Source organism: Malus domestica, chromosome 09 (genome assembly GCF_042453785.1).
Source record: "Malus domestica chromosome 09, GDT2T_hap1".
Classification (NCBI taxonomy): domain Eukaryota; kingdom Viridiplantae; phylum Streptophyta; class Magnoliopsida; order Rosales; family Rosaceae; genus Malus; species Malus domestica.
In genome coordinates this window covers 20,392,469-20,418,581 of record NC_091669.1, presented here as the reverse complement: position 1 = coordinate 20,418,581, position 26,113 = coordinate 20,392,469, and the positions used below count along the sequence as shown (strand labels likewise).

At 37.5% G+C, this 26,113-nt stretch overlaps 1 protein-coding gene and 1 long non-coding RNA gene across 2 annotated transcripts in view; both read right to left on the bottom strand.

Moving 5' to 3' along the window:
- Window positions 1–19,872: 19,872 nt before the first annotated feature.
- LOC103426403 (uncharacterized) lies at window positions 19,873–23,031 on the bottom strand. Its single transcript, XR_011571460.1, has 7 exons — window positions 22,903–23,031; window positions 22,376–22,493; window positions 22,199–22,301; window positions 22,039–22,114; window positions 21,128–21,152; window positions 20,924–21,000; window positions 19,873–20,010 (listed from the first exon to the last, which is right to left on the bottom strand). It is a non-coding gene; the product is annotated as an uncharacterized lncRNA (long non-coding RNA).
- Window positions 23,032–25,019: 1,988 nt separating this feature from the next.
- LOC103406213 (wings apart-like protein 2) overlaps window positions 25,020–26,113 on the bottom strand; it is an 82,439-nt gene continuing 81,345 nt past the window's right edge. Inside the window, exons 5-6 of the mRNA XM_070805376.1 lie at window positions 25,265–25,390; window positions 25,020–25,118 (exon numbers count right to left, since the gene is read on the bottom strand). Coding sequence (XP_070661477.1) covers window positions 25,113–25,118; window positions 25,265–25,390 — 132 coding nt within the window. The 3' untranslated portion in view covers window positions 25,020–25,112. The remainder of the gene's footprint in view (window positions 25,119–25,264; window positions 25,391–26,113) is intronic.

Below are 26,113 nucleotides of genomic sequence, written 5' to 3'. Positions count from 1 at the left end.
TCAAATCAGAGATTATGGTTTTTCGGGTTTTTCAAGGTTTTCACGTCCAACCATCACTACCATTCGACTCCTAAGTTTGCAAGGAGTCCAAAAACATCACTCAGAACCTCGATCTGTGAAGTTTGAAAGGGTTTTGAGAGTTGTCCGTACAGGTTGTACGGAAATGGCAAGAAATCCGAGGGAGGGAGGAGTGAGAAAGGTCAACGGGAGTTTAGATGTGGGTGTGAGTGTGGTCCAATTTTGGGTCACTAATCATAACCAAAATCACTAACTTTAAGTTCCAAAAACTTAAGAACTAACTAATTTAGTTTAAAACCCAAACTCAAGCCCTAACACCACATAACGTACACGACGTCCAAGGGCAAATTAGTCATTTCACACCATCAATAACAATAATTAGGGATAGGCTGTGACATATAAGTGTGAAAAAGACTTTGCCACTATAAAGGGTAATTTTGTAACTTACACTCTAGAGAAAAAAAGAGGCAATGATATCATTTTTTCACATGTATTAACTTTTGTCTCTCTTTGAAATGTTTAAAAAGTGTTGTCTCAATATACAATTAAGTATTAAAAGTATACTCTATGTGTAATTTTTCCTATTATAAACTTATTTGATTTAAAATATTTAAAATGAAATAAAATTAAAAATTAAAAGAAAAATTATTCTCCTTCCAACTCTCCAACCTCCTCCCTAGTATTTTTACCCCCTATCTTTTCTATGTTACAAGCTTAACCATTTTTCAGATTGGAAGTTTTATTTCTTATATGTGTTATTTTTCATTGATTTGTATTTTCTGTAAAGAGAAAGGGTAATTATTTCTCATATGATTTTTCTTATGAATTTGTTAAAAGAGATTGAATGAAATGTCCTTAATTGGCTAACAGAAACAAACACGAGGACTAAATTAGCCAAATCGAAAACAATTGACTAAATTTGCCATATAGCTATAACACAAAGACCATTTTGACATTTAAGCTTTTTAATTATTTATTTGTGACGAGTTAGTGTTATTGTCTAGCACTGTTCTTATTAACTATATGTGATTCTTGAAAATAGTGAGCTCGATGCCAATTTATTGGATGATCCTGATCGTATAACTAATGTATTACTTTATCCAATTTCAAGGACAAACTCCAATTAATTTTGGTTCACTCATTATCGACTTGTCTTTGATAGGCATGCAAGGATTTTTCTCAGAGTGTTCCTTGTTTCATTTTTTTTATTATAATAAAAGAGTATCGAACACTTCACCTAGTTTTATTCTAACTCATTTTCCTACCATAAAATGGTTTTTTTTTTACCTTTCTCCCAATAAATAATGTATATCATGATAGAACATTTGCAATTGTAGTGATTTTAGGAGTTTATGTTAGTAAACAATCATGCTAGTTTTGTTTTGTTCATTTCCTTCTTCAGAAAAAGTAATAGTTTGACAGCATTGCCCGCCGTAATGCAGTGATAGCAAGTTTTATACCAATGAATTTTGAATTTTGCTATATTCTAAAAGCAATAGTCAAGCTCATTGAAAAGTTAGGTTGGTAGTTACTATTTACTTTGTAGGTGAACCGATGAGAAAATGTTAAGTAGGAAAATCTTCAATTCCTGTCACATAAGAGATGTTTTTGCACAAAACTACCAATGCGACTAGTAAGGGAGCACCCTCTCTTTGAATTGAATACAAGCAGCACCATTTTCAAAGAGAAACTGCAAATAATCAAGTAGTTAGTGACCACTTCTATAAAGACTATGCACACAAAACTGCCAATGAATATGTCAAGTACATAGAGATAAGAGCGCACCAACTTTATCATGAGATATGAACAAAAGATGTAAGCCCACAAGAAAAAAATTTGACACGATTAAAAGTATCACTAACATCTAGAAAACCCACAGTTAAGCCATCTCTTTTCCAAACCTTGAGAAAATGACATTTTTTCCAAATTTCTGAAGTTGGGAAAAATTTCAAAACAAAAATGGGTAAAAATCAAAGGCATATTTGTCAATTTGCTCCCCGAACTTGTATAGAGCTGCCAATTCCCCCTTGAACTTTAATTTTAGCCGATTATTCCCCTGAACTTTTATAAATAGTCAATTCTCCCCTTGATGCTAGATTTTAAAAAATTTCATCCAACTTTCCATCTATTTTCATCACGAGACAAACATGACAACTGTATTGGGGCAATAATGAAAAATTGGATGAAAGTGTTTAAAATCTAACACTAGGGGAGAAATCGGCTATTTATAAAATTTTAGGGGGTAATTGTCTAAAGTTAAAGTTCTAGGGGGAAATTGGCCAATTATAAAAGTTCAGTGGGAAATTAGCTAAAATTAAAGTTCTGAGAAAAAATTAACAGCTCTACAAGTTCAAAGAAACCGACGAAAACCCAAATCAAAATAAGAACTTTACTCACAACTACAAGAAGCCCAAATCCGCAAGGCCCAGCCCACCTGAATACAATAGTAAGGCATCTGCACCACAAGAAAAATAACGTACCAGGCAGTCAGGCATGCCGCATGCAGATGCATGCAGTGACCCTCTTTAATCCCCAATTCTCTCTCTCTCTCTCTCAGTTTCCCTAAAAAGACACAATTGATTGCAAATTTTTAGCAGATGTCAAGTTAAATCTCTTTAGGAAGCTTCAATTTGGCTTTCCACCCAACAAATTTATGGGGAAGTTTGGATTTTGAGGTAACAACTAAGGGTTTCATTCATTTCTTGTTTTTGAAACTCTTTGAATTTGAATTTAGCTCAAGAATCTTTGAAAATTGAATCGTGGTTTGTTTTTTATTTTAGATTTCACTAGTAATATGTTTGCGTGATGCTGCAGGACTTGAATGCACCAGCCTTAACTACATGAATAAGATACATTTAACCTGAAAAACATTCAACATAATCATGAACGATAAAAAATGATAGACCTAGGAAATTATAAAATGTTGTAAATATGGTGGATGTCTACACTTGCCACTAATCCACTAAGCTACAAGTGGGAATAATGTTTGCCAAAGCTTGCCTCATACGATTCTCATTTTCTATAAATACAATCCCACACAACATAAGAAAAGGTGGTGAGGTTCACGGGTGAGAGAGGAAGGAAAAGAAAGAAAGAAAAGAGAGGAAGGAAGAGGAAGAGAGAAAAGAGAGGAAGAAGAGATGAGATAATAGAAAAAGTTATATTTGTACTCTTATTATTTCAAATTATAATGAAAGCACCACTGCTGCCCTGAGGACGTACTCCAGTCACACTGATTGTAGAGGAACCTCGTAAATTTTGTCAGTGGAAAGCACAACGCCACAAATCCTGTTCACCTCCTTCATCTGGTATCTTACATATAAGAAATTTTTTTCATTTCATCTTCAAATCTCAGTACAATTGATTTTCTTGAAGCAACTATATATATTGTTGTATGACTGTGTATGCTTTGCAGAAGCAAAAGAGTACAGAATCAAAATTCGTAGAGAATTTGACAGCCATGTAAACAGCCTCGGAACTCCAACTTGCGGACCTCGGATTGAAATACTTTCTTCTTGAAAGTTGTTCGTCTGCTCAGTATCTACAACATATCAAAAGTTCTTAGAAAACTTTAACGGTGCGATCATCGCAGATGTCTGAAATACCAAACCAGTTTCTAATTTTCCGCAGAAAACTGGACAGCCACCTTATGAGTACCAAAACTCCATTTCAGTAGCTCAAATCAAAATTTTTTCTTCACGAAAGTTATTTGGTATCTTCTTATCCATATCATACTAAAAGTTGAACTAAATCTAACGGTTTGATCTTCTCATAAGTTACAGACACTCTTGACTTCAAAACTTATGGGAACCGTTTCAACTTTTTCGAAACTCACCGGAGGAGGAACACCAATTGGAACCTATTGTTACTATTATTTCCTGAGTAACCAAAATGACTTCAGAACTGTGAAATAAAAATAAAAATAAAAGGAATCAAACAAAAGAAGTGGCAGACCAAGAAAAAGAAAAAAGCAAAAGATGAGGACTTAATCATTGGATTTTCTGTTTTAGCATATTTATGTGCATGATGTTGGTTTAAATCCCATGTCACAAGTTATATTTATTTAAAGCAATTTATTTACAGTGGGTAGAATTATTACCCTTTGCTTTAAAGCTTTGATATTTATGTGCATGGTGTTGGTTTAAAGCCCATGTCACAAGTTCTATTTATTTAAAGCAGTTTATTTACAGTGGGTAAAATTATTACCCTTTGCTTTAAAGCTTTGATATTTATGTGAATGATGCTGAATCAAAGCCCTTGTCACAAACTTTATTTACTTTAAAGCAATTTATTTACCATTGACGGTTTTACCGCCTATTGCTTTAAGTTTTGATGGTGCTGAATTAAAGCCCTTGTCACAAGCTTTATTTACTTAAATGCAATTTATTCATTATGGCTGGAATTACCGCCTATTGCTTTAATTTATTTATTGCACTTATCTTTTGTTACAATGATCAGATCAGAACCTGTAGTTTCTTGATCCTCATCATATAAAAATGATTGGACCTGAAGTTCCATCACGCAAAAAAGATCAGGTATGAAGTCCCTTGATCATGAAGATCAGGACATGAAGTTCCTAGATGAGTACCTTAACTTAATTGTAATAAAAGCCATAAGAGTCTCAGTTTATAGACTATTAAATAAGGACTGGAAGTTCCTTATGTACATACTTAAAATGGTTTAGCAGAAGCCTTTATTAAGCGGATGAAATTGATTTCCCACGATTTGCTCATGAAAACGAAATTGCCAGTTTTCTACATGGGGACATGTCAACTTTACATGATGCATTATTAATTCGGTTGAGACATGTTACCAACCATCAATACTTCTCAGTACAAATCGGGTTTAGGAACCAGCCAAACATTATACATTTATGAGTTTTTGGTTGTGTTATTTATGTGCCTATTGCACTGCCACAACGTACTGAAATGAGGCATCATCGTGGATTAGGCATTGAGGTTGAACACCATCTATCATTCAATATTTAGAACCCTTGATTGGGGATATGTTTATCACATGGTTTGCAGACTGTTATTTTGATAAGATAATTTTCCTGCTGTTAGGGGAGAAAATATCGTTCCAGAAGAATGATGAGAAAATATCGTTCCAGAAGAATGATGAGAAAATATCGTTCCAGAAGAACGAAGAGAATTTATCTTATTTTGATTCACAAAGCAATCGATATGAAAATGAAGTAAGAATAATTGAATGATGCAACGAAAGTGATGAAATTGTATATACTTGCTGCAAATATGCCTACAAGAATTGATGTCCCTATTGGACAAAATAATATGGCAACAAATGATTGATCTATTGCACGCCTGAAGCGTGGCAGACCCTCAGACTCAAAAGGTTCAGTCATTTGAAATAAGAAGAATATTGCATTTCCGAAGCATAACTATTGCATACCAGAAGCATGACAGTCGCCGCATGGATATACGTCCCAGAAAGGACGATCCGCGGACATGGGAATGTTGATGTCTCATGTATGGAGCATAATAGACATATAGGTTCCAATGACTCAACTCCCCGGAAGTGGAGATTAAAATCCAAGCTCTATAACACTCAAGAGGAGGTTATGATCCACATTCTCTAAATTATGACTATCCTGGAAGAGATAGTGTCATGTCCTTAAAGAGGCAATGGATATCCAAAGAAATGAAAAACTTTTATGCATGCGCATGCACATGAGAATATGGGATCACTGATTGATGATAACCAATGGTAATTTTGGTTTTTACGAGTAGCTACTAAATTCATTAATGAACTGTGTTAATATTGAGTCACGTTCTTTTGTTCATCGACAAAAGGAAAATTATTGGCCAAAATGGAGAAAGGCAATTCCATTACAATTTTGTAAGAACGTGGGAAATGAACCTATATATTTGAATACAATACAAATAGCCAAAGGATGTTGAACCAAGGAGGTTACATATGGGCATTTGTAATAGAGTGTAATACACTCACATGATATGACACAAGGTTACTAATTGAAACCTGAAATTATACTCTAGTAAACACGTTCATATGAATGGAGAATTATATACGAAGGGTTGTGAGTCGCCCACATTATATCTCCATAAGTAAATCCCTCAAGTATACATGGGAGCAAATTGCTCCGTATAAATTCCAAAGGAAAATGTGTCATAAAGTGTAAAAAATCCTTGAAGGATTCAAATTGCTTGAAGTAAGCCCCCGAAAGGTAAAACATAAATTATGTACTCAATACCAATGGATGGTATAAATTGCCATAGTGAGTACTATTGATGTGAAATATATAAGCACACAAATTAAACCCTCTTTTTATCAATTGTAGCAAAGTATGTAAGTAGAGATCGTTCTAAACCGGGGATTAGGAGGGATTGCTAAACACTTGAAAACTGACTTAAAAACGTAAAAACAAAGTTTAAAATACTAAACTAGACTCAAAGAATGCAAAACTAAAATTTAAAACACTAAAACAAACCAAAAGACTCAAAACAGCAACCAAACACTCAAAACTGCCTTAAAAACACTTTCTGGACAGTTTTGAACACAAACACAAATTTGGACGAAATTGGGTTACAACTTGAATCAAAATACTTAAAAACACAAACTAAATGGATTTCTAACTAATCTAACACTTTAAAATAAAGGGGGATTTGGTTTTGACGAAATTGAAAACAAGACAAAACATTGTAATTAAAACAGATTGTAAAACGAATTGGGAGTTTAAATGGATGATGGATTAGTTAGAGGCTCTTTCTCCACACATGACACGTATGCAAACAACTCGATTTCCAGTTATTCCTTCATAGAATTATGAACGACATTGCCCCAAATTAACCGTGACATCACTAGCTAACTCTCAGATTTTCCTTGTATTATTGGATTGGATGGCATCATTCGACAACCCAATGCATTCTTCAAAGGTCCCCTACATGACATCATAACAGAGATACGATCAAAGATCATTACGTTCAATGAAAACCATAAGCAATGACAAAGCACTTGCAACTATGACATCATGTCACTCATGCTAGGAATTGAACTTAACGTGATTGTGACTAGCAACCTTCACTACATATGAACATAAATTTGTAACGATTATGTGAAACATCCTTATACTCTAGCATCAGATTTATGCATGCCAATCAAGTGTCGACCCCTAATTAACAAACACAAATAAGTTATTAATCAAATAGTTAAACCAATTGCATTCACGTTTCAAGAATTCATAACTGGAATTTATCAAATCAAATTGAACACATAGTCATGGCTTTGAAATCACCCCTAACCAATAGGGGTTTAGCCACTCATGTTCATAGCAAAACGAAAAGAAAAGAAATTACACATTGAAATCATAAAACGAATTACACCTATAATGCACCAACAATGAAGCTTGGACATCCAAGGGTCCTTCCTTCTTCCTTCTTGCTGCGGCACATGAGTGTATGTATTGTGTTTAGGGTCAGAAGTTATGGAGATTGGTGAAGGATGGGCATGGCAAAGGGAGGTTGGATGGTTTCTGCGTGAATGGGAGTGAACGGATGATTTGTGGCAGCAAAAAGGAAGTTTATATAAAAAGGGATTTCAGGAATTAAAACCCTAGGTTATTTAGGTAAACAGAAATTAAGTCAAAAGCTTCTAGAATTAGGGAAACAAATCAGAAATTTAAAAGAAATAAGCTAAAAGGTGCGGCATGGGATTAAACACAAAAGGAATGTGTTTTAATTCAGAAAATAGGAAAGAATCACTCTCCCTTGCACGGCAAGGAAGGTGGAATATGGGGTAAGTGCGGCAAAGGTCTCTAAGGGTTCTAGGGCCTTTGTTTTGTGTCCTTAAGTGCATATGAAGTCCTCAAAGTGGCTGGAACATAAGTATTTTTAGAATTAGGAAAGGTCAAACCAAAATAGGAAACCTTGGCTTAACTTTCCTACTTCAAGTAGGAATCCTTGTTGGAGTAGGAATCCTTGTTCTTCCAGGAATCCTCATGTGATTAGGAATCCATCTTCAATTAGGAATCCTTCGTTGATTAGGAAACCTAATTTCTTCAAGTCTTCAATTCATCCATTCCTTTTGCTTCAAAAGGCTCCAAATTACATCATTTTGCACACTTTGGCCTTAGAATCTGAAAACACACAAAAGTGACTTTAAACACTAAAATAACTAAAGAAACACAACGTAAAAGCACGAGAACAAGCCAATAAAGTCGCATAAATATGCTCCTATCAACTATCATTATGATATTGTTGCAACATACTAAAATCTCTTGCAAGAGTCAATGACATTAAATTAGAACTCCTGAAGAGTTGATAATATTAAATTGAGACTCCTGAAGAGTTAAGAAAGATTATAAAGTGTTGAGAGAATTATTGTCTCGAGCTGCAGATCGAACAATCTACCAACACGAATCTTATCCATAATGTTTATGATATTAAAAAACCATATGGATTGAAGATTATGAGTTGAATACTCAAATGATGTAGACACTAAGAATAATCATTTATCTTCGTGAGGGTAAAGATAAATTAATATTTGGTCTAGAAGTATCACATCTTAGTGAAATATATGCTTTATTGTATTTGGCACAATACATTGAATGAAATAAAGCTTATCTATTAATATCTCCAAGAAATTATAGATATGTACATACACATGAGTTAAAACAAACAAACAGGATGGAGCCTTCACAAAGGTTGCTCATGTGAAGCCTCAGTACTCGGAAGTACCCCAGAAGGGGGAGACACTGGAGATTGATCATGTGGCACCCCAATACTTGGCAAAACACTAGAAGGGGAAGGCATCAGTTGCTTTCGGAATCTAGCAACGAACCTCTGGTGATCACTTTGAATCTGACTTTCGGATTCCTGCAGCTGGTCGAGCTTTCTTTTCATGCTCATAGAGTAATTATTTGCAAGCACGTGTAACACTCTATTCTCGTGCTTGAGCCTTCTAATCTCTTGCTTAAGACTTGCCACCTCTGCCATCAATGATTTAACTTGGGGAGTTTGAGCAAGTAGGCGTTGGCCCGTATTGGAAACAGAGCCAGCACACTGAACACTGAGAGCCAAGGAGTCTTGAACGGTCGACTTATCAGACCGTTTTGAAAGGATTCTATTATCCTTTGGAGTGAGAAGATTCTTAGCTAACACTGTACTGGTTATGTTATTCTTCATCACAGAGTCCTCAACCATAAAAGGACCATTAGAAGATAAAAAGAACGGGCCCCATATATTATCCTGATGCTGCTCGTCTGTATCACTCCTAAGACTCAAATCTAAGTAAATGTTAGATGGGCAAGCCATTTTTAGAAAATGATGAAGGAGAAGGAGGTCAGATAAATTGAAATCTCAGAAGTGCAAAAAAAAGGGGAAAATTCTATAGGCAGTAATTTTCTGAGCCTACTCTTGAACACAATTGATGTCTCTATAAAAGAAGAGGCAACATAGCTACTTGTTCAGAGATCAAAGAAGCATCGCTCTCCGAATTTCAAAAGCCAGATTTTCCTAAATAAAGTTCGTTGGCATTTTTCAGACGCAATGTCAGCTTTTCGGATATCGCGTGCAACTTTGTAAAAAATCTCTGACAAAGTTGAAAATGCGTAAATCTTACTATTCTAATTACACAACAGTAACTGGCAAGAGTAAAGGCATAGCATCACTATCTGCTACTGGGAAATCTCTATATATGTCGACCTCAGTTCTCCATAACAAGGCAGACCTGGAAGAATGCCTAATTCTTCCTCATCTCCGAGAATGCATCTTCAACAAAGCATCACGAAATACTCAGTTTTCTTCCTCTCCGAGAATACCTCTTCAAAACAAGTCATACCAGAGCAAGAGTACCTCATATCATTAGGGATGAGAGCAATACTATCTCCTATCATGCAATCTCCCTGTCTTTTCCTTTGGCATTGTTCTTACCTGCAAAAACAAGGATAAACAAAGCAATATGTCGGAACCTCCACTCAAATTTTCAGTTAGGAACCGACTGCCTGGAACCTTTGCCTGGTTTCTTACCTTGCATTGCCCTCGAGTACTCATCTTTAGGGCAAAGGTTGCATTTCACTAAATACTACAAGAGAAGATGTTACACAAGCATGGGGGAAAACCAGGGAAAATACCACTTATGCAAGGGGAGCAAGTAAGGTAAGTGAAAATAATAAATTGAAGTATGTGGAGACAAACACAACAAAACATGTGTCGATTCATCCCAATGGAGCCAAAGATCACTTGTTACGTGGGGCTGCTCATAGTTCCATTTCATTCAAGAACAAGTCCTAAAGCCCTTAAAGGAATCACATGTCCGATTCAAGATCAAGTGTCCACCATCCTTGAATCAAATTCAGCTCCAGATAAAAGGAGTAAATTCAGACCTTTGGATCAAGTCTCGCAGAAGGTCATCCAGCCCAGTTCAAGAACAAGCCTGTGGAAAGTTAACAACAAGTAAAGCACCTCTTTCAGCAACTCTTCTCGTTAAGAAATTGAAGCAGAATGATCAACGATCAGCCTAAATGATTTGAAATCAGAGGGAGATACTCATCAGGGGAAGCATCCAAGACATATTAAGATTTAACAAGACAATCGAAGACTTGTGGCCATCCAATGGGGAATGTTGTAAATATGGTGGATGTCCACACTTGCCACTAATCCACTAATCTACAAGTGGGAATAATGTTTGCCAAAGCTTGCCTCATACGATTCTCATTTTCTATAAATACAATCCCACACAACATAAAAAAAGGTGGTGAGGTTCACGGGTGAGAGAGGAAGGAAAAGAAAGAAAGAAAAGAGAGGAAGGAAGAGGAAGAGAGAAAAGAGAGGAAGATGAGAGGAGATAATAGAGAGAATTATCTTTGTACTCTTATTATTTCAGATTATAATGAAAGCACCACTACTGCCCCGAGGACATACTCCAGTCACACTGATTATAGAGGAACCTCGTAAATTTTGTGTCCTGTTTCATTTATTCCATTGCACCCACCGTTGATTTTACAACATAAAAAGCATTGTAACCGTAAATCCAGGAAATTATAAAAATCCATCCAGTCAAGAGACAATATAATAGTAGTGGGAAGGTGAGTATGCAACAAAGAATGTAAGATATACTTGACTTGCAATTCCATTATAATTGCACACAAGAAAAAGATCACATTTTGATTGAAATATCACACAAAATAATCTCATCTGTTACAAATTGGACCAACTAAATAAAGAATCTATTAATATGACTTTCAACCTAACTATAAAAAAGAATGAGAGATGAGTACAAACTCTAGAGCTTCGTTTACCAGAATCTCCCTTGAACGGGAAGAATACCAATTAACCCCTTCTCTTCCCGCTACCATAACTCATTCTCCACCAATTTGACACTACCTTAATCAAATTCCCCAATTTTATCAATTCGATAATCCACCATTTAAACTCCGACTGTGTAAGTTTATCTTACATTGCCGGTCCCAAGCCCGGATAAAGGAGGAGGAGGAGGGGGAGGGCGTCAGGTAGTCGACAGCCGGCACTCCTCAGTTACGTCAAATCCTTATGAAAATGAATCCAGAACGAAATCACGCTAAGGCTAGGACTGTCACCTGTAAGTGGCGCGCTGTGTAGCCCGAGCACAGTGATAAGTGAGCAAGGGTCGCTGTATCTCCATCGGCACCCGGATGCAGTGTTAAATGAGCAAGGGGGCCATTGAAACTTCTTTTCGAACGACTCCACTCAAAGTTGTTTAGGAGCATATGCTCCTATCAACTTTACACATGACACACAAAAGAAGTACTTTGATCCTATTAGACGGGGGATGATGAAGAAGCTAGGACAGAAGGGTAGAGTTCAAGAGAGTAGAATGTGTTTAGGAACGTGGAATATAGGAACCTTAACGGGAAAATCTATGGAAGTAGTGGAAGTTATGGTGAGGAGAAGGATAAATATTATGTGCCTACAAGAAACTAAGTGGGTTGGTCTTAATGCAAATGATCTAGAAAACTCAGGGTTTAAGCTTTGGTATTCGGGCACAAATAGAACGAGAAATAGTGTTGGCATCATCGTAAACAAGACCTTGACACAAGATGTTGTAGATGTCAAGAGGGTAGGAGATAGAATCATGGCAATCAAGATTGTAATAGGACAATAACTCATCAATGTGATTAGTGCGTACGCACCTTAAGTAGGGTTGGATACGAGTTCAAAGGAGAAATTTTGGGAAGACCTTGGAGACTTGGTGCAAGGAATTGCTCAGACAGAGAAGTTATTTATAGGAGGAGATTTAAATGGACACGTGGGCAGGGAGACAGGTAACTATGGAGGTTTTCATGGTGGCCATGGTTTTGGGGAGAGAAACGAGGATGGGGAAGCTATCTTGGATTTTGCAATGGCATATGATCTCTTCTTAGCCAACACTTTCTTTAAAAAGAGAGAAGAACATGTGATCACCTACAAGAGTAGGTCGTCAAAAACACAAATAGATTTTCTTCTAATGAGGAAAGGGGATCGTATAACTTGTAAGGATTGCAAAGTTATACCAGGGGAGAGCTTGGCTAATCAACATCGCTTGTTGGTGATGGATGTACATATCAAAAGAGTGAGAAAAAAGAACAAGACTTGGAAGTGTCCAAGGACTAGATGGTGGAATCTAAAAGGAGAAAAACAAGCAATTTTCAAAGAGAAAGTAATCACCCAGTGTGTGGGATAGAGAGGGGGAAGCTAGCCAAAGGTGGGATTCCATGGCTAGCTGTATCCGAAAAGTAGCAAAAGAGGTATTAGGAGAATCCAAGGGTCTTGCTCCACACCAAAAGGAATCTTGATGATGGAATGAGGAGGTACAAACAAAGGTGAAGGCTAAGAAGGAATGTTGTAAAGCCTTATACAAGGATAGGACCGATGAAAATGGTGAAAGGTATAGAAGAGCGAAGCAAGAGGCGAAGAAAGCTGTGAGAAAAGCTAAGTTAGCGGCTTATGACGATATGTATAAGCGACTAGATACCAAAGAAGGAGAGTTGGATATCTACAAACTAGCTAGAGCAAGGGAAAATAAGACAAGGGACCTAAACCAAGTGAGGTGCATCAAGGATGAGGATGAAAAGGTTCTTGCTACAGAGAACGCGGTCAAAGACAGATGGAGAGGTTATTTTCATAATCTTTTCAATGAAGAACATGAAAGGAGTACTTCTTTAGGGGAGTTGAGTAACTCAGAAGAGTAGAAACTACTCATTTTATCGTCGAATCAGGAAGGAAGAAGTGGTTGTAGCTTTGAAGAAGATGAAGCATAGAAAAGAAGTGGGCCCAGACGATATACCGATTGAAGTGTGGAAAGCCTTGGGAGAGACAAGTATAACATGGCTCACTGACCTTTTCAGTAAGATTTTGAAAATGAAGATGTCAAATGAGTGGCGAAAGGGCACTTTGGTGCCTATTTACAAGAATAAGGGCGACGTACAAAATTGCATGAATTATAGGGATATTAAGCTAATGAGTCATACAATGAAGCTCTGTGAGAGAGTCATTGAGCATAGATTGAGGCAAGAGACATGGGTTTCGGACAACCAATTCGGGTTCATGCCAGGGCGCTCAACCATGGAGGCAATCTATCTCTTACGAAGATTGATGGAAAGATATAGAGATGGGAAAAAGGATTTACACATGGTTTTTATAGATTTGGAAAAAACGTATGATAGGGTCCTAAGAGACATTCTTGGAGGATTTTAAAGAAGAAATGAGTACGAGTAGTATATATCCAAGCTATAAAGGATATGTACGAAGGAGCAAAAACTGCTGTAAGAACTCATGAAGGACAAACCGAAAGCTTCCATATAACTGTAGGATTACATCAAGGCTCATCCTTAAGTCCTTACCTTTTTGCGTTGGTAATGAATGAGTTAACAGGACATATTGAAGATGATATTCCTTGGTGTATGCTTTTCGCAAACGATATAGTGTTGATAGATGAAACTCAGGAAGGGGTAAATGCGAAGCTTAACCTTTGGAGAGAAGTGTTGGAATCTAAAGGTCTTCGCCTAAGCCGATCAAAGACAGAATATATGGAGTGCAAGTTCAGTGCAAATAGAGGCCAAAATGAGTTAGGGGTGAGGATCGGAGATCAGGAAATACCAAAGAGCGACCGTTTTCGCTACTTAGGATTTATCTTGCAAAAGAACAGAGAATTAGATGGAGATCTCAACCATAGAATACAAGCTGGATGGATGAAGTGGAAGAGTGCATCCGGCGTGTTGTGTGATCATCGTATACTACTGAAGCTCAAGGGAAAATTTTATAGAACAGCAATAAAGCCGGCGATGTTGTATGGCATAGAATGTTGGGCGGTGAAACATCAACAAGTACACAAAATGGGTGTAGCGGAGATGAGGATGCTTCGTTGGATGTGTGGGCACACGAGAAAGGATAAAATTAGGAATGAGGATATCCGAAGTAAAGTAGGAGTAGCCGAAATTGTAGTAAAGCTGAGAGAAAATCGGTTACGGTGGTTTGAACATGTGCAAAGAAGGCCTACTGACGCTCCGGTTAGAAGATGCCACTACGGGACAGAGGTTCAGGGCCGAAGGGGTAGAGGAAGACCTAGGAAAACTTTGGAAGAGACGATAAGAAAAGACTTAAGAGTACTTGGATCTAACGGAGGACATGACACAGGACCGAGCACAATGACGTTCTAAGATTCATAAAGTTGACCCCACTCAGTAACTTGGATTTTTCAAGTCTCCAACCGAGAAGTTTTCCTCACTCGGGAAATTAAGGGAACACTACCTCAACCTACATGCTCCACTCACAAAGCTTCAACATACAAGCTTCAACAAAAGAAAAATTCAAAGAACTTAGTGAAGAAGGCTTTGGTGTATTTAACACATTACGTTGAAATGAAACAAAGCTTATTTATTGATATCTCCGATAAGTTACAAATATGTACATATATATGAGTCAAAATAAACAAACAAGAGTGAGCCTTCATAAAGGTTGCTTAGGAGAAGTTTCAGCAGTCGGTAGAGCCCCAGAAAGAGAAGGCACCGAAGGGGGATCATTCGGAGCCTCAGTACTAGACAGAACCCTAGAAGGATGAGGCATCGGAGGTTGATCATTTGGAGCTTCATTACGCGATACAGCTCCAGAAGACGAAGGAAATAAATGCCTTTGGAACAAACCCACAAATCTCTGATGATCATGTAAAATCTGACCATCAAATTCCTTCATCTGGTCAAGCTTCCTCTTCATGTTTGTAGCATAGTCATGTGCGAGTCGATGCAATTGTTTATTCTCATGCTTGAGCCCTCTAATTTCCTGTTTGAGACTCATCACTTCAGTCGCCAATGATTCAACTTGACGGGTTCGAGCAAATAGGCGTTAGGCCATATTAGACACAGAACCTGCACACTGAACACTGAGAGCTAGAGAATCCTTAACAACCAACTCATCAGACCATTTGGAAAGTAGTCTGTTATCTTTGGGAGTGAGAAGGTTCCTGGCCACCACCGCAGCGGTCATATCATTCTTCATCACGGAATCCCCAACGGTAAGTGGACCAGTAAGGGATAAAAAGGATGGGCGCCATATGTTGTCTGGAGAAGGCGTGACTACCTCTTCAATAAGGTTCAAGTTAAAACGACGGTTGGAGGGGCCAGACATTTTCAAAGGTGTTGAAGAGAGAAGAGGTCGGACAAATCAAGAACTTAGAAATGCAAGAAGGAAGCTTCTACTGGTGGAGATTCAAGTGTGATTTGGAACTTAATGCCAGCCTCTATAAAAATCTGCACTCGACGGAGCTTCAGAAATCAGGCGCCTGCTCAGAAATCGAAAAGGCGTTGCTTTCTTAAAAGCTGGGCTGCTCAGAGACCACGATGGCCGATCTCAGAAATCAAAGAGGCATTTGCTTTCTCAAAAGTTGGGCTGCTCAAAGACCACGAAGGCCGATCACAGAAACCGAAGAGACGCTTGCTTTCTCAAAAGCTGGGCTGCTCAGAGACCACGAGTGCCGATCTCAGAAATCGAAGAGGCACCCACTTTTTCAGCCTTGTCAGCACCTGTCATATGTACACTCAACTTTGCGGAAATTACGGGCATTCTGTCGAAGATTTCTAGTGAAGTAGAAAGCACGTGAATGTTACTGTTCAATAATCCATTTTCCACAAGCAACATCAGCTCACGGGTACCACATATAACTTTGCCAAAGATCTCTGACAAAGTTTAGACACGTGAAGCTTGCAGCTCCCATTACATCGCTATGACCAAGAAGGGTAAAAGAATAGTAAAGAAACAGCACTAACAAAGTTTAGACACATAAATTTTGAAGGTCTAACTACCATATTATTACCCACAAGGGTAAAGGAACAGGACCACTGCTGGATAATTGGAAAGTCCCTGTGTGTCAATCTCTGTGCTCCGTGGCAAGGTAGACTAGCAAACAGGCCCAACCTTTACTTACATTCGAGAAAACATTCCCAACAAGATTGCTTGCTTCAAGATCGAAGAGGCACTGCCCTCCGAATCTCGAGAGCCAGACTCCCAACATGATTACTTTCTCAAAAATCGAAGAGACACCGCTCTCCGAATCTCGAGAGCCAGACTCCTAGCAGGATTGCTTTCTTAAAAATTGAAAAGGCACCGTTCTCCGAATCTCGAGAGACAGATCCCCGACAGGATTGCTTGTTCGAAAACCGAAGAGGCACTGCTTTCTCAACTTCGAGAGCCAGATCTTCTTGGATAAAGCTTGTTTGTAATCTTCACATCGCTTTCTCAACTTCGAGAGCCAGATCTCCTTGGATAAAGCTTGTCTGTAATCTTCACACGTAACATCAGCTTTCTAGATATCACAGACCACTTTTTCAAAGTGCTCTGACAGAGTTAAAACACGTGAAGCTGGCAGCTCCCACTACCGTGTTATGACCAAGCAGGGTAAAGAAATAGCATTACTACTTGTTGTTAGGGAGATTCCTATATATGTCGACCTCCATCCTCAATGGACAGGCAGACCTACAAAAATGCTCAACCCTTTCTCATATCTGAGAGGGCACTCCCAACAAAGCCTCTCGAAATACTCAGCTTTCTTTCCCCTCGAGAATACCTCTGCAAACAAGCTACACCAGAGTAAGAATATCTCATATCATCAGGGTTAAAAACAAGAGTATCCCATATCATGCTTTTTCCCTGTCTTTTCATTTGGCCTTGTTCTTACCTGCAAGACAAGGAGAAAGAGAGCAATCAGTCAGCACTTGGAATCAAGCTTCGAGTCCGGAACTGACTGCTTGGAACCCCTTACCTGATTACTTACCTAGCATTGCTCTCGAGTACTCATCTTCAACATCTTATGCTTCCAGAGAAGATACCACATCTGCCTGAGGAACAGATAGAGTAAGTGAGAAGGATACAAGGAAGCATGTGGAGACAAGCGTAACAGAACACGTGCTGATACATCCACTACTTTGTCAACAGTAAAAGTATCCCATATCAGCAGGGTCGAACGTACTCTAGATTTGATGGACTTGTTTTGACCCTCAAATTCTTCAGTCGGCCTTATACTCTGGAGGAAACCAAAAAACCCTCCAGCCCAGTTCAAGAATAAGCATGTGGAAAGTTACTTCTTCAAAAGCAAAAGTATCTTATATCACCTCTTTTCCTTTTCTTATCTTTATCCTTCATGCTGCTTGCAAGATAGGGAGAATGAGAACAATAAGCAGGAACTCGAAATCAAACTTATGATCTAGGACTGATTGCTTGGAGCTCTGATTGCTTACCTTGTCTGTTACCTCTTTCAGCAGATCCCCTAGCTCGGCGACTTGGGGGACTCCTACTACATGGTTTGTATCGCGCTTGACCAAGCCTGAAACTACAAGTAAGCTTCAAGTGAAATTGATACATTACCTTGTGCATCTCCACCAGTTAAAGATACCACCCCTGGATGGAGGAAGAGTACTTCCAGAGAAGATGCCACATCTATCTATGAGACAGATAAGGCAAGTGAAGATGATACCACACTTCGGTACTTAGAAGTTTTGTGATTATGAGATCATTATCCCACAATATTTCCTAATGTCATTTGTACTAAATCATTCATTTGTACTCACTAAAGGAGAGCTTGAACCTATGTGCTGTGTAAACCCTTCACAATTAATGAGAACTCCTCTACTTCGTGGACGTAGCCAATCTGGGTGAACCACGTACATCTTGTGTTTGCTTTCCTGTCTCTATCCATTTATATACTTATCTACACTAATGACCGGAGCAATCTAGCGAAGATCACAAACTTAATACTTTCTGTTGTATCAAAGTCCTCACTGCTTTTGTGCATCAACAATCCGTAAGTCCTTACCTTTTTACGTTGGTAATGGATGAGTTAACAGGACATATTGAAGATGATATTCCTTGGTGTATGCTTTTCGCAAACGATATAGTGTTGATAGATGAAACTCAGGAAGGGGTAAATGCGAAGCTTAACCTTTGGAGAGAAGTGTTAGAATCTAAAGGTCTTCGCCTAAGCCGATCAAAGACAGAATATATGGAGTGCAAGTTCAGTGCAAACAGAGGCCAAAATGAGTTAGGGGTGAGGATCGGAGATCAGGAAATACCAAAGAGCGACCGTTTTTGCTACCTAGGATCTATCTTGCAAAAGAACAGAGAATTTGATGGAGATCTCAACCATAGAATACAAGCTGGATGGATGAAGTGGAAGAGTGCATCCGGTGTGTTGTGTGACCGTCGTAGGCCACTGAAGCTCAAGGGAAAATTTTATAGGACGACAATAAGGCCGGCGATGCTGTATGGTACAGAATGTTGGGCGGTGAAGCATCAACAAGTACACAAAATGGGTGTAGCGGAGATGAGGATGCTTCGTTGGATGTGTGGGCACACGAGAAAGGATAAGATTAGAAATGAGGATATCCGAGGTAAAGTAGGAGTAGCCGAAATTGAAGGAAAGATGAGAGAAAATCGGTTACGGTGGTTTGGACATGTGCAAAGAAGGCCTACTGACGCTCCGGTTCGAAGATGTGACTACGGGATAGAGGTTCAGGGCCGAAGGAGTAGAGGAAGACCTATGAAAACTTTGGAAGATACCCTAAGAAAAGACTTAAAGTACTTGGATCTAACGGAGGACATGACACAAAGCCGAGCACAATGGCGTTCTAGGATTCATATAGCCGACCCCACTTAGTGGGCAAAGGCTTTGTTGTTGTTGTTGTTGTTGATAATCCACCAGTTAGAAAAATCCAACTTACAAACCGCATAATGATCAATTACCTAGAAAAAGGAAAAAGGGAAGTTGGCACTTGCAATTAACTCTGGTAAAATTGAAGAAGAAAATATGCAAAATTTTTGCAACAAAAAATAAACAACACAGTTTGGGCAACAAAGAGCATAAAAAGGAACATAATTTCCAAGCAAGCAAAGTAATTGCAAAGCTATAAATTTTGTGCTGAGCTAAAATAGCTATCGGTTAAAGTACATACAAAGTTTTCTTAGGATTCAAACAGAAAAAACAATTAATCAAAAGACAAATTTTAAAGCTCAAAGGTACCTGTCGGGTGAAGTGCAATGAATTCGAAGATGGCGCAGGGTAGAAGGACCTTGTTTCAGAAAGGAAAGATGCCTAGGCGAGTGGGAAGCTCCACCAATTCCAACATATTTGGAAGTTGCACAAAGAGAAAAAATAAATAAAAAATAAGAATCAGAGGAGGTAGAGAATAGAGGCATTACCATATAAGTGCCTAACCGAAAAATAAAAAACTTAACACAGAATTATGGATGTTGTTGTACACCATTTTAAATGAAACTAAAAATTCATGACTACAACTTATTTTCTAAAATCTCCAAACGGAAAGTTAACCACCGAACATTTGAATAACCCGAAGAACTTCCTTGTGCACCACAAAGTTCCCAAAACCAGTCCCTTGACAATGATTTAAGGTGAAATAAAGTGAATTCAGCATAGAAGCTTCTATAAAGAAGTACCTTCCAAGAACAGAAGCGAGAGTGTTAAAACCACAATTTCCCTCTCTCCCTATACCTGCCTCAGCTATCAAACCAAACCAAACCAATTATCAATTTTGGAGTTATCAAATTTAATCAGCACAGAAAATTATAATCAAACCCAAACAAAAGTCTAAACCCAAACTGTGATTTCAATAAAATAAAACACCAAAAAACCAAATTCAAGTCGAATATAATAAAAAAACCAAACAAAACTCTATATCAAAACTCTGGAATTTTGAAACTGCTCACTTTAAATATAGAGGGCTTCGTAGAATGCAAAGAAAAGTCCCAAATCTGAAAAACCACGACCTCCTAAAGCTGAATCCGAACCCACAAACAAAATCCCCAAAATCACAACCAAAAAATTTAAACAAAAAACCCATTAAACAAACACACGTAGAATCATAGGCTACAAACAAAACCCCCAACACAATCCCAAATGGAAGAAAAGGGTAAATGCAAGAAGAAGAGGTGTGACAGTGAGGGAGAGACACAATCCCTCAACCCCACCCTCTTTCTGCAGCCCATACACTCGTTCCTTCAACCCTACCCTCAAACCGTGCACCCAATCAACTCTCTTTTTGTCCCCCTAATCATGCACCCGCCCTCACCCTCTCTCTGCAACCAACCCCTTCCCATATCTCCCCCAAATCATGCCCCCACAACATCTCATCAGTGAAGAATCAATTCCAAAAGTAAATTGCAGTTACCTATTATCACAAAGAAAAGAAAGAGAGTTGATTGGGTGCACGTAATAATAGCTAAAGGAAAGAAAAATAATAAGATAAAAGAATACATAGCTATTCGGCCATAACTGCATCCTATCTAAAACGCACTAAAATGCCAGAGATAAAGTTTGGAACTCAGCATGGTATAACATTTAAAGATGACAACCAATGTAAATTTATGAAAAGCGAAACCACCCCATTGTTTTGAATGTTGTTATTTTGGGAAACCTTGGAAATCACAATGAATAGCATCTAGGGCCGAGAATAACACGCTCCTATTGAAGAATGTATCCATTGCCACACAGCTGAACATCACAAAGAAAATTAAACACAAATTCAACATTCACAATGCAAAAATCCATAGGGGAGAGAGAGAGAGAGAGAGAGAGAGAGAGAGAGAGAGAGAGAGCAAGAAAGAGGGAGAGAGAGTACCACAAAGTCCCAATTTTCAATCCCACTGCAGAGAGAAATTGATCAGATCCTCGTATCCCTCAATAAAATGTATATGAATAATTTACAAATTTGTTAAAACTCATAAATTTCTTCCGTCACTGTAAATTTTAACCATTCATTTGAATTCACAGACCCGAAAATGTCACCAATTCACTAAATTTACATACAAATGGGAGAAGTACAAAAACAAAGACAATGGCAGAAATTATACCATACAAATTACACTACGAAAAATTTAGAGACCAAAATCCTTGTTAACAGAATTTATTCACATTAAAAGACACTTTCGGTTAAAAAACTATCAAATTTAAACTATGATATCATATGATAAAATCTTAATTTAACTCACAATCTCAAGAAGTCGAAACCATGTTAAGTAAAAGAAACAAATTGAAAAGAACATGAAGATGTAAATATTGATAAGAATAACAAAAGTGGCAATACTGATATTATACACAGATAGGACAATGAAATATTGGAACCAGCAGCAACAAATAGAATTAAGAAAAAAAAGTGTTTGGGTGGGCTGCCCATTTAAGGTTTGGGTTAGTTTGGTCGGGTTCCGGCCGGCTAAAGCTAGAGACTTGAGAGGGGGAGGTGGGTGTGTTGAGAAATAAGACAGATTGGATTGGGAATATTAGGGTTTTGATGGAGAAGAAGAGGAAGGGGAGAGAAACCCTAGACCCACCTCTGTCACTCTGCAAAGTACCCTCAACCCACTCTTATTGAGACCGATGGAACACCCTTTCTGAACTTCCGAGAAAATACAAACAGTACCTCCAAAAACACTTAATTTGCATGGTTGACAACATAAAGGGTACATATGCACCAATTTCACTCTTAAATTCAAAAGAGGAAAAAAATTAGGATTAGAGTTTCATGGCTCTCACCCGAATTTGGTTGCTATCAAGCACACTCAACCATTCAAGTTCGCACATCCTCAAACGATCACCACCCAGAGAAAGGCTAAATATGCAACACGAAAGCAGAAAAGCAATGAACATTCTAAACAGACAATGATGTAATCTATTCTGTCATTTAAACTCATACTTATTTTTGACAATACATAGTCATTTGCACCCTGATTAAAATGAGCGTCGGGTATAAGCAATTGGCTGTGCGTCCATGTGCATATTGCCAGCAGCCAATTCACCTGAAGAGAGAGGTAATAACAGTTGCTTTGAGAAAAAACAAATTGTAAAACCACGGTTTAAATCGAACAAATACCATGGTTACTGAGATTTTTAAGTGGAGACCCTCAAGGCAAATGACAGTGATAATCCCTCCTTCAAGAGTTCAGCATCGAGGAAGAACATAAGTATGAAATCCGAAAAGGTGGTGTCATCTGGAAATAACACATGAAGACGTCAACAACAAAGAGGTGCATGTATGTTTTTTTGAGGCAAACAAAATAATATTACAACATGATACTTGATTAACACTCCTCTCGAAATTGACTATGCAGACCCTAACTTTTATCTGGAAACACATAAAAACTACAAAATCACAACTCGCTTTTAGTGGATCAATGTTTCACTCTGAAATCTCTATTTTAGACTTAGTATTGAGAAACAAAAAGTCTTATATGCAAAAGATAACTCATTCATCACAAAGCAACAATACATTTACAGTAACTGTTTAAATCAGAACATATGATTATCATGAATTGTAGCAATAGCATTCTAGTGGCCATAAAATTGAACATTTCACGACCGTGTTTGATCACATTAAACAATCTGATTATCCATAATTACCTTAGCAGAAGCTTGTCTCTGGCAGTCATGTCCAAAGCAAGTGCATAACCTTACACCATGCGATTTTTGCTAATCAGATTTAAACTAACCCAAATCATTAACAGCATCATTATATTAAAACTAAACCATTAGAAGTGGCATTATTAACTGATTAATTAAACTAAATCATTAACAACAACACTATTAACTGATTAATTAACTAACCTTAAAAAAAATGGTTAATTAACAAACAACAGTAACATAAATTACAAATTTACCCACGACGTAATCCACGGCGGTGGACTGCGGAACATCGTGAAGTTTCTGAGAGATGATCACCACTAGCTCCACCTCATGGTCCAACGACAACAGAGGGTGAGGGACAATCAACAGTCTAAAATTATTTAAACAATTAATCCACATTGAAAAGCATACATTACAAATCCAAACCAAATTACATCATCCAAGAGATATTTTTAATACCTTTGTTATTGTGCCTTTAAATTGATTACAGCAAAACTTGTTTCTTTTTCCATAGTTTGTGAAGTTCAAATTTTTCAAAAACCTACAATCATTACACAACGTTGTCACATCATAAGTGTAGAAGAAATCACCGCTACCAGAATTTATAAAGACCAAAATAGTTAGCACCAAAAAATAACATTTATTGGCAAAGACCAATTTGCCAACAAAAGTTGAACAGGACTTACGCAGAAAATTTCCTTAGTTTTTACCATTCTTAAAAATATGACCTAACTTTAACTAAGACCCAAATTTTATTGAAGGATCGTGTTAAGCTAAGCAGCAAATTATAAATTCACTAATCTTCTTAATTATAGTAATTTAGAAATCAACCGATACAAAAAAAGTCACAAAGCTTAATAAAAACTCATGAAAAAAAAGTTTTATATACAACACCTGCACATGGCCATATAATTTGGCTAATTTGCAAACACTCAACGTGCTCAGCAGATGTTTAACTCTTCAGTAGTATATAAATTGAAACTAATAAAACAATCTCTTAAGTTTTCAGATATATTTAAACTGAAATGAATTGAATTTTTTTTCACCGATAATTCAAGGTTTGCTACCGAAAAGGAATCTATAATTTAAGCTTCAAAATGCATTACAACATCAATTATCCAAAGAGAGCAAGCTGACAATAACAATTTGATTAGCTTTGGAAATCTCTTTGCTTTATCACTTCACGATACTAAATTTTTCAAGCCGTCTTCTCTCTCTCTAAAACGCCTTTTTTTTTCTAGCAACTGACCTAGAAAAGACTAAAACCCAAATGCATGGGGTAGAATTTCACCCAAAATATTGGGAAAACTAAATAAACAAATAAAATTAAAAGATAAGTGCATGAAAAATCAAATCTTTCACTCCTATAAAATGAAAGCAATTTTTTTTCCTTTTTTTTGGTCGTTGATGAGTCTAAAATCTCATCCTCATAATACTCAAAAGTAAAAGAAATATAGCAAAAAGATAAGATTTAATTATGGCCCCTGATGGTGCGCTCCTCAAGAGAGAAAGACAATGCTCATAAAGAGAGAAAGACATACGGAGAGAGAAGAGAAAGATGATATGTCTCCATATGGTTTTCTGGAGCCAAAAGAAAAGCTGCAAACGGAAATAAGCTGGAAGGAATCAATTTAAGATAAACGTTCAACAGCAGAAATCAAGAAATCAATTTAAGAAAACTGACCCAGGTAAAGAGGCCCAAGAAGCTCATATGAATGAAAGGATTTTGCTTGCCGCACACGTAGACCTGTAAACTCGAGCAAATCCAACGTCAGTCAGAACATAGGCCGAAAATATCAACAACAAAAAAACTGAGGAAAACTAATGAAAAGGGTTTGAAAACTTTGAGTTTTAATGATAAGGACAAAATAAAGGGTAAAGTGAATAGTACCAGGATTGACTTTTTAGTGTAAAAATGTGGTTTTTCGTTAAAGTGAATAGTACCGGGTGCTTTTCGTTAAAGTTCCCAAAAAACTGAGCACTGTTATCCATCGTAACAAAATCAACTGTGGAGTACTAGACAGTGCAATTACAAAATCGGTATGCGTTCTCAACTACCTTCGTTGTCCTCAAGTCTGAAGACATGGTCAAACTTGAACTGCTTTTTCGAGGAATTAGAACAAATGACCTGCAGCTCGTTATCTAGGGAGGATTTGAATTCAACAACGAAAACAGATCTGCTTGAAATTGCAGTTTGATTCAAAGGTCTACATCTGCAGAAAACTCGGATGTTGCCCTTAAGCTCAATCACTTCATTGTAAAGTAAAAAAAGGAGAAGAAAAGCGTGAGAGAGAGAGAAAGCAGACCAGCAAACTGAGAATGGAGGGATAAAGAGGGAGGCTAAACCACATTTAAATACCTGATTGTCTTTACTTAGGAATATGGCATTTTCCATGATCTTTAAACATTTCAAAAGCAGAACCAGGCTCCGCATCATGGCGCTTTCATTTTCCCAAATAGAATGTGAGCTATCTTTTAGCCAACCCTGCATATTAATTTCTGGTGCTTAGTAAGGCAATTTCCCCAATAACAATTGAGCACCATATGGACCCCAGGATTCAAATGAAAAAGGTAAGTACATAAATGAAAAAGTTATATTATGTCTAAGGAATTTTGGTTATCATAACTCAATGTGTATGATGTGCACATAATAAGTAAAGAAAACAAATCAATGACTGAGAAGTGATATTGTTTGCATGCAAAACCACTCATATTACTCCAAGAAGAAAATCAGGAACTACAACGAACAATAAAGAAGATGATGCTATCCAAAGGCAAATAGATAACTGCCCATTTGTTACTATAAAACTACCAAAGTGTAGTCAGCGTTGCTCATAAACTGAAGAAATATATAGGTTACAGAACAGAAGAAACTTGTGAATCTAGATACAACTAAGGCTGCACACCATCATTTTGGTTCTTTACCATCACATGCATTATTTTTTGCACAGAAATTTATTATTTACATAGTGAACCAAGAAATTATTGTTGGAGTAACATAGTGAAGTAAATATCTCTCATAACTATTTAAAGCATTACGGTCCCTTGGTATTCTTTTAACATTTAATGAAACACACAATGAGATCAAACAAACATCTCTGAGAAGTAAGACAGCAAGGAAGCAACATATACAAAGATGCAACTCAAGAAGAAAGAAATTATTATGTTTGGTGTTTTCTTTACTACTCACAAGTACAAGATATGGAGG